General features: G+C 59.6%; 1 protein-coding gene across 3 annotated transcripts in view; it reads right to left on the bottom strand.

The window, feature by feature from the left end:
- Window positions 1-248: 248 nt before the first annotated feature.
- Window positions 249-9,232, bottom strand: part of FBXL18 (F-box and leucine rich repeat protein 18) — a 35,661-nt gene continuing 26,677 nt past the window's right edge. For all 3 annotated transcript variants that reach the window (XM_061208899.1, XM_061208901.1, XM_061208902.1), the window contains one exon: window positions 249-426. In XM_061208899.1, coding sequence (XP_061064882.1) covers window positions 270-426 — 157 coding nt within the window. In that variant the 3' untranslated portion in view covers window positions 249-269. The remainder of the gene's footprint in view (window positions 427-9,232) is intronic.

Below are 9,232 nucleotides of genomic sequence, written 5' to 3'. Positions count from 1 at the left end.
CCGCCGGCCCTCCCGCCGGCCCTCCTCACGCATCTCAGCCAGAGTGTCACCGAGCACAGGCTCTCCACCAGAGGAAGCCCCTAAGGGCTGGGGAGGGGCTTCCTTCCGCCGGTGGCCCACCGGGGGTCCGGGGTCCTCGGGCAGGGGAGCAGCCGCGGCGGCCGTGGCACAGGCCGGAAGCCACACACCCGTCCGGGGCAGTCCTGCTTCCTCGGCCACGGAAGCGCAGCGGCCACAGGCGGCGACGGGCAGGTGGGGGCCCGCTCCGGTCACCACCACAGATTTGGCGGCTCCTCGGCCACTCTGCTTTTAAATAAGGTGACCTCGTCCAGGTGCACCATGGGAACGTCTCGGATGACATCGGTCAGGCCCTCGTGGAGCAGAGGGAAGATGACGACGTTCAGCGCGGGCCGCTCGGCCTGGAAACTGAACCAGAGGCAGGCTGTTAGCAGGACCACGGAGGGAGGGAGGGGGGCCGGGCTCAGGGCGTGGAGGTGGCCAGGGCCAGGCTGTGTCCCAGAGCACCGGCCGACGCAGGAACGTGCCTCCGGGGCCCCTCACGCGGAGGCTCCAGGGAGCGGGCAGGAGGGCAGCCTGTCGGGGCAGGCCCCTGCTTTCCCGGGCAGCGGGGGTCCCTGAAGGTAACACCCAGCGGGCTGCAGAAGCAGCGTCTGTGGTCACTAGAGGCCCCACAGCCAGGACACCCGCAGGGGAGTGGAGAGAGGGGACAGGCGGCCAAACCCGCATGCCCACAGGCCACCCTCGAGGGACATGAACGCCCAAGTCAGGTGAGGCAGCCACTCTGCCAGGAGACCAAAGCAAGGCGGCCGCCGGCAGCCACGAGCCTTTGTCTGAACATGTGACAAGGAACTGTCAGACGACCCTCCCACCTTCCGCACCCACGGGTGACAGGCTCCACCCCGTGGGGTGCGTGACAATATCCACGGAGCATCTGCCAGGCCAGGCACCGCACTGGAGCTGGCCCCAGTGGCCGGCCAGTAGGTGACCATCTCCCTTACCACCTGGAACCCGAGGTGACTCTGGTCATGGGAGAAACTTCCATCCCGTGGGGCTCGAAGGGCGAGAGGCAGGAAGGTGCCCACACAATTTGCCAAAACTAAAGCCAGGTCCCAAGTCCCGCGCCTGCTTCAAGGAACAAGGAAACCACAGTCCCAGCCTCCCCCTGCCCCCGGCCCCCCCGGCAACACTGAGCTGGATTTGCTGGATTTACGACATATGTAAAATGAACGCCAGAAAGGCACTCATAAAACTTCATGTTTTGGCGATAAAAATGCCGAGGAAACACCTCCCGGTTCTGTGCGCTGCGTTCGGCGTCTGTGACCGCGAACCGGCAAGCCCTCACCTGCAAACCCGCTGTGCGACCTACTCTACTTGAAACAAAACAGTCTCAGGTGTGGGATGTGCGTGCAAGGCTCCTGCCTGCCTGCCATCCTGAGGCTCTTAACGAGCTGCTGTCAAGATGCTGAAGGGGGATTAATTTCTCACCGAAAGCCAGGAATGCGGCGGCATGCTGTCCCTTCCCCGCCGCCCTGACCGCCAACGCGCACGCAGGGTGGAGGGGCCGCCCCAGAATCAAACCGACTTCCTTCTCAAGGCTTTCTCCACGGTCGGCACCCGGGTCAGCTCGGAGCTGGGCAGGGCTGGGGGGCCTCACCCGCAGCCGCCTCTCTGTAAAGCCCTCCCCGGCCCGAGGAGCCGGCACGCTCCGCCAGCTGGAGCCTTACTGTCCCCACCCAGAGTGAAGCCTGGAGTCGGTGACGAGACAGAGGACAAGGGGCAAAGGCAGAGAGCGCGATCACTCCCTTCCGAGTGCAGGGCTGGGGCTCCCCCGGGCGGAAGGAGGCAAGTTCTCGGCTGGGGCTCGTGTGCGGGCCGAGTGCTCCGCGGGCTCTGCCGGGTCACCTGCACGCGTGTTCTAATGTTCATTGGTGCAATTCAAATACAGTTCGAGATTTAGGTAAATAGACGCAATGAAATAAAATAAAACTCCTGCCAGCTACCCACGTTCAGAACTAGCCTGATGACCGACAGCAGGACAGGTCACCTCTTGTGACCACTCCCCTGACCAGGGCTAATCACATCCCTAAAGACCCGAGGCTGCAGCCTCTGGCCTGGAGTCACGAGGACAAAGCCAGGCCTGCGAGGTCCATGGGTTCACCTTCAGGCACAGGTGTGCGTGCCCTCCTGGTGCACTCCCCCCCTCCCTGGGCACCCTCCCGTACATGCACTCCCCAGGCCCAGCTCTGCACTCGGCTGCCCCTGATGCCATCCTGGGCAGCAGAGAAGGCAGAGCCCTGCCCCTGCAACCGTGCTAGCCTGGATCCCATCTGGGGGCGAAAGAGGGAGCCGCTCACTCGCTCTGAAACCTGCAGAACAAGTTGCAGAGCCGCCGTGGAGACGCCCCTCCCCGAAGGGTCTGACGGGGCGACTCAGGGCTTTCAAAAACACAGAGGTTCAGGAAAGTTCAACCATACTTACTCTCTGCCATTTATAACAGCCGGAAGGGAGATACCACATTGAAGAAAATTTTCTACCTGAGGCTGTTAAAAACACCAGGGGATTTAAAATGGGGCCTTTGGCTATCTGAAAAACCAGCTGCCCAAAATACGTTCCTGCTCTGAGCCTCCAGGAAGCAGGCAAGATTTTGCTTGTTTTAAAACCATTGTTTTGGGCTTCCCTGGTGGTGCAGTGGTTAAGAATCCGCCAGCCAATGCAGGGGACACGGGTTCGAGCCCTGGCCCGGGAAGATCCCACATGCAGAACAACTAAGCCCGAGTGCCACAACTACTGAGCCTGCACACCTAGAGCCCATGCTCCACAACAAGAGAAGCCACCGCAATGAGAAGCCCGCGCACCGCAACAAAGAGCAGCCCCCGCTCACCGCAACTAGAGAAAGCCTGCGTGCAGCAACGAAGACCCAACGCAGCCAAAAATAAATTAATTAATTAAAATTTTTTTAAAAAAGCACTGTTTTGTTTAGAGAGAAAATACTATAGAGAAAGCGCAAAGGAGAGCACAGGGGCCTCCCACCGCACCCACTGCCCAGCGGCTCTAACAGCCCCTCCCCCGTAGCGCTGCACACTCTCCTGCTGTGTGCTGAGCATATTCTTTCTAGACACGTCTCAAAATGTCGACAACCTGAGTCAGGTTTGGTGACTTTCCTTGTCCACTCCGCCCCCAAAGCAACAAAACACCCCGCGACCACCCCCTCCCACGGTCCCGCCCGGCCAGCAGGGCGCCGCCCCTGCCTGGCCACTTCCCTAGGGGACGCAACTTAGGGAGCCCTTTAACTATCATACGGACAAGCATCCTTTAATACGGCGTAATCACAACTGTGCTTTGAGCTGTTTCTTCAGAACAAATTCCAGAAATAGGGTCACTGGGCCAAAATGCATGAACACTCTTACACTTGAAAAGGCAGGTCTACAAAGGACTCAGGGCCGCACTTCAGGGCCACAGCGAGAAGCCGGCTGCGCACCTGCCCCAACGGGGCCGCGAGAACGCTGCTGCGGAGCTACCAGAGGGAAGGAGGACGGGGAGGGACTGCCCACTTCACGCCTGCCTGTGACCATCGTGGAGGAGCAGAGAACTGGCCTGGCCAGGAGGGCTGGGCTCCAACTCGTCACAGACACAGGCAGACGCACGGCAGCTGCAGCCCCCAGGACCTCAGGCCCGGCCACTGCACGGAAGACACGGAAAGGGGTGTCCCGCGCAGTCACCACGCTGGCAGCAGCTCTGAGCCCGACGCCCCCCGAGTGCGTGAAGGGGGCCCCGGGGACCTCAGTCTCTGCACCTGGTCCTGCGGGTGCCGCAGAGCTGGAAGGGCCCTGGGAGGGGCCGGCTGGGGACGCAGCCTGGAAGCAGCACTGGCTCAATCATCTAAGATCTGAACGCCTGCTGGGTTTGTTTCTTTGCCTGAGAAATTAGAAAAAAAATTGACAGCTTCTTCCTCCGCAAATAAAGGTCTTATAGAAAAGCCAAAGTCAGGAGATATTTTATAAAAGCCACTCGCACTATAACAACGATCTTCAAGAAGCACAGAGGCGGGCGGTGGCCAAGAATAAGACATCCGTCAAAGGTTCACGGAACTCAGATGATGCTCTGGGCAGGCGTGTGGGGTGCGCCCTTCTCAGCTCCCCACCAAACTTGCTGGGACCCACAGGGCACCTCGGAGCAGCCTGGAATCTGCCCTCGCGCAGAGGAAGGGGGTGGGAGAGACCCTCGGTGTCAGCTGTCATGGTCCGATGCGGCCCCCAGGTCCCATGTGGGACAGGACTGTAAATCCGCGGGCCTGACCCCTGGAGGCCCTGGAGCCGGTAACTCCAGTGCGAGGCTCTGTCACCAGAAAGGTCTGAAGGACAAAGGCCAGACAAAACAGAATACAGAGGAGCAGGTTTGGGACGTCCCCAGGGCTCCTCCCCTCCCCCCCCCCGCCCCCCGCCAAAGACGCTGCCAGGGCCTTTCCCCAGGAACGACAACATAGATTTCTCGTATCCTTCCAGAAATACTTTATGCACGTGCCGGCAGAGAAACAGATTACGCCCCTGCTTTTGTTTGAGGCACACTTTGAAAGATTCCCTTTGGTGACCCCAAGTGCTTCCTCGTTCTTTTATTAGCTGCATTTCATTCCATCAACTGGAAGCATCATAATTTATTTCCCAGTCTCCTACCGATGGACACTTGGGTTGTTTTCAATCTTTTGCTAAATCGAACAGCACCGCCATGAAGAGCTCTATGCAAACCCCATGGATAAGCCCGTCCATAGAACCGAAGCCTAAAGGCGGGAGCTTAGTTGGGTCAGGGGTGTGAGTTCCGATCCACAGAGGTGGCCCACCTACCTTGGGCCACGGGCTGGTCTCCTCCCTCCACTAACACAAGCGGGCTTTGCCTGAGGGGGTGGAAAACGTTATACCGAAGTGCACCCCGGGCAGTGCAGCCCCATGGGACCAGCACCCACACGAGACACAGCAGCCACGCCCCAGAAGCCCCGGGCCCCCCGGGCAGTCACCTCCTCGAACCCTACCAGAGCGGACCACTGCCTGCTTTTGAACTCTCCAGAAACAGAGTTGTTCTTGCTGTAATTTAGTTCCTGTTTTTCTCACGGGGGAGGCTGGGTGCTTTCTCTTAGTTAAGAATCACCTGCAACCCCGGTCCTGTGCCCTCAGACCCCTGCCTGGTTTGAACGGTGCTACTGGTCCCATCCTCACTGCTGGGCAGGCAGGAGGCCAGGACAATCCGACCTCTGGCAGTGACAGGACCTGCAGATCATTCTCCTAGTTTGTCATTTTCTGTAAATGATTTTTAAAAACACGCAAAGATATTCAACTTCATTCACAAAAAATATGAGTTGAAAACCACAGTAAGTGTCAACAGACGAAAGGACAAACAAAATATGACCTATCCACACACTGGAATATCACTCGGCCTTAAAAGGAAGGGAATTCTGACACATGCTACAACATGGATGAACCTCGAGGATATTACGCTAAGTGGAATAAACCAGACATCAATGGACAAATACTGTAGGATTCTGCTTCTGGGAGGTACCTACAGGGGTCAAGGTCATAGAGAGCAGAACGGTGCTTAGCAGGAGTTGGGGAAAAGAGGAGAAGGGGGTTATTGTTTAACGCATATGGAGTTGCCATTTGGGACGATAAAAAGGTTTTGGGTATAGACTGTGGTGATAGGTACACCACAGCATTTAATGCCACCAAACTGTATACTTACAAATGGCTAAAATGATAACTATTATGTTATAGATGTTTTACCACAATAAAAAATTTAAAAGGAAGGAACAGAATCTGCCTTCAGAGAAATGGAGAGATGCCCAACACTCGGAACTACCCTGGTGACCTGGCACCGCACGTCGCCCGCCCTCACCTCCCACGGGGCTGATGCCGCCAGCTGGGGACTCATGCCAGCCTTCCTCAGCCCAAAGCCAGGGACACCAGGCATCACTGTCCCCAGGACTTCACTGGAATCAATCCTCCAAGAGACCCCTAAGAAAAGGGAGGTGTGCGAACCACGGCAGAGACAGGACGACAGAACAGAGCTGCGCTCTCATCACAGAAAAGACAGCCACCCTACGTCGTCCTCGAGGGAGGGACCCTCAGGAGTGCGAAGCACGGCCCGGCGTCCAGTAGGTCCCCAGGGACGTTCCGTGCTGTTGTAGCGTGAACACCAGCAGGAGCCCGGAGCCTGACCGCAGATCGAAGCCTCGGGCCCGGCCCCAGAGACCTTACCTGGTAAACGAGGGGCTCCAGTGACAACGGAAGAATTTCTCTTCTAGAGAATTCCGCCGCTCTACGCCCAAATCGCCAAGAAAGGCTGCTCGGTGGTGGGAAGAGGCCTCATGCCCGGCAGCAGGCGCAGCCACCGCCCTCGCCCCCCCTCGGTGGCCTGGACAGCCCTGACCACAGGAGATCCTACGCAGCGAACATCTTCCACACTGATCAGTCGCCGGGGCTGCAGTCGCGCCCCCGACGTTCCCCGCTGGCTGCTGCACTGGGGCCCACGGCGCGCGGCCTGAGCCCTGCCGGCTCCCAGACCAGCCTCTTGGGCGTCCACCACAAATGGAGCCAGAACTCGCCGGCCAGCGAGCCCTGCGTCAAGGCCAAGGATTCCCCCAGTTGAGCCTGCAGCGGCGAAACCCTGCTGGCCTGGTATTTTTCGTGGCACTCCCAGATCACCATTCCAGGTAGGAAGGACAAACGGACCCCAGAGACCCGTCCCGCGCGGCAGTGAGCTGAGGACCCAAGATGGGGTTCCGCTGCCCCTTTAATGCAATTACGGTGGCGACACAGCACGCTAACGCTGCATTGTAGAATCCACTTTCAATTCTGAAGCTCCCAGTGTGCCCCAGACTTAAACAATGCATCCCTGTATCTGTAAACTTCGCTGGTTCTACACTCGTATCCCTGTATCTGTAAACTTCGCTGGTTCTACACTGGCGTACAGAACACAAACACAGAGGGGCGGGAAGCGCTGCCTCTGGGCGGGAGGCCCTGGAGCCCAGGCGCCCACCAGCAGCCCGGCTGCCTGTGCCTGCTCAGGTCTGGGCCGCTGCCTCGTGGCCTCGTGGGCCCACGTTCCTCGCCGGCAGGAGACCGTGTGGGCAGCAGTCCAGGGGGAGGGGAGGAATTTCCGCATGGGCTCCAGAGACGTGACCCCGTCCAGTGGGATGCTGGGCCTAGGGGGACGGAGGACCAAGCCCGCTCCCGCCCCAGGGTCGGGGTCCGCCCGACGCTCCTGAGAAAGGGGGCTGCGGCCAGTCAACACGTGTGGCCTGGAGCGGGCGAGACCCCCGAGGGCGCGGCCCGGGAAGGCCCCGCCTTGTGGAAAGTGCTCAGCCCGCTTCAGAACCAGCGCGCCCTCACCCCGGATGGCTCGGCTCAGACAGGGACACGTCAGGGTGAGAGCCTTTTCCGCCCCACCATCCTGCTTCCTCGAAATAAGCGCCTCTGCCCCTCGGACCGGGCACCGTGGGTTATTACAGGAGGTGGCAGAGGGTGGCAGAACAGCCACACTGGCCTCCAACACCTGCTGGGCCATTTACCCTCGGGACGGGACGACCAGGACGCCCCCAAACCTCACAGAGCTGGGCTGCCTCTTTTGTCAAGGGGCGAGAACGCACCGCCACCAGGCGATCGTAGGGGACCCCGAGCAACGCCACCAAGGCGGGCACAGACAGTCGGCAGCGAGCCACCACCAGGAGACAGCGGCGCCGGGAAGCAGGGACGATGGCTGCTGGTTTACAGACAGGACACTGAGCTCAGAGAGGGAAGTGATGGGTTCAAAGTCACAGAGCAACGAGGCCAGGAGGTGAGCACGGCGTGGGATCTGAGGGTGCAGGGGGTCTGACCTCAGCAGGACGCCACGTGTCACCCCGCGTACTACCAAAAGAGAAGCGAGTGAGGACACCGCCCTCACCCAGCCCAGAGTTCACGAGGCCTCGCAGGGAACTTTCAGGAATGTGAGAGTCAAAGGAAATCGAGAAAGCTCTGAAATCCCTGGGAAGGGCGCCCCACCTGCTGCATGTCTGGGAGAAATTGGACAGCAGAGGTGTGGCTGGGTGCACAGCACGGAGACGCCACAGGGCCCGGCTCCGGCTCCTGACCGGGCCAGACGGCTCCTCGGTGGGTCAGGCGGTACTGACTTGGCCAGGAATGGCGACTCAGGGTTCCTAGGAGAGACAGGAAGTGAAACAGACAGAGAGGCTGGCTCTGCTCACTGGGGAGGGTGTCCCCAAAGCCAGGTGGTCGGGGGAGCCCAATGGGAATCCAGTGAACTCAGGGTGTTCCCAGGGCAGGAGCAGGGAGGGAGGCCGGCGGGAGAGCTGCTCCCCAGGGCAGCCACAAGGCGTCGCTGCTCTCAGCGGCACTGGCCCAAACGAAGTCCAGCCTGGCGCTGGGGCCACCAGAAGGGCCCAAGGTGAGGGACGATGCAGAAGAAAGCCTCTCCAAAACCTCGCGGAGGCCGCCTGCCACCGGACGTCCGAGAAAGATCCAGAGGCTTAACGTTTCAAACTTGAAAGAGCAAAGTCAAGATCCAGGAGATAAAAAAAGAGAACTAATGCTGATCAGGACACCGCTGTACACACAGCACCTCCCACCTGGGCCTGCCGTGAACTCACCTTACGAGGGAGGAAACCGAGGCAGCCCATCTGAGGCCACCGCCACCTGAGAGGTCCCGGCGGTGCAGGGACCCAGAGCTGCAGGTCTCGGTGCCAAACCCACAGAGGGCACGACAACAAGAACAACTGCGGACGACCACCGGCTGAGACGTATCTCCACGTGGGGCAGGCATGGGAACCGGAAGGAAGTGCTGACCCGGGGAGAGACAACACCTTCCTAGGGACAGGACTGCAGACACAACACCAGCCCCGCTGGCTGAGTCACAGGAAACAGGGGGGCCTCTCAATGCCACACGGGTGAGTGGGCAGGTGCCTCAATAATCCTCTGAGCTTGAGGCAGGGAAAAGGGTGAGAAGAAAGAAACGCATCAGAAAAAGTGACAACAGGGGCTTCCCTGGTGGTGCAGTGGTTAAGAATCAGCCTGCCAATGCAGGGGACACGGGTTCGAGCCCTGGTCCGGAAAGATCCCACATGCCGCGGAGCAACTAAGCCCATGTGCCACAACTACTGAGCCTGCGTTCTAGAGCCCATGAGCCACAACTACTGAAGCCCGCGGGCCACAACTACTGAAGCCCGCGC

This window comes from Eubalaena glacialis, chromosome 13 (genome assembly GCF_028564815.1).
Source record: "Eubalaena glacialis isolate mEubGla1 chromosome 13, mEubGla1.1.hap2.+ XY, whole genome shotgun sequence".
NCBI classification, from domain to species: Eukaryota; Metazoa; Chordata; class Mammalia; order Artiodactyla; family Balaenidae; genus Eubalaena; species Eubalaena glacialis.
This window is presented reverse-complemented; position numbering and strand designations above follow the sequence as displayed.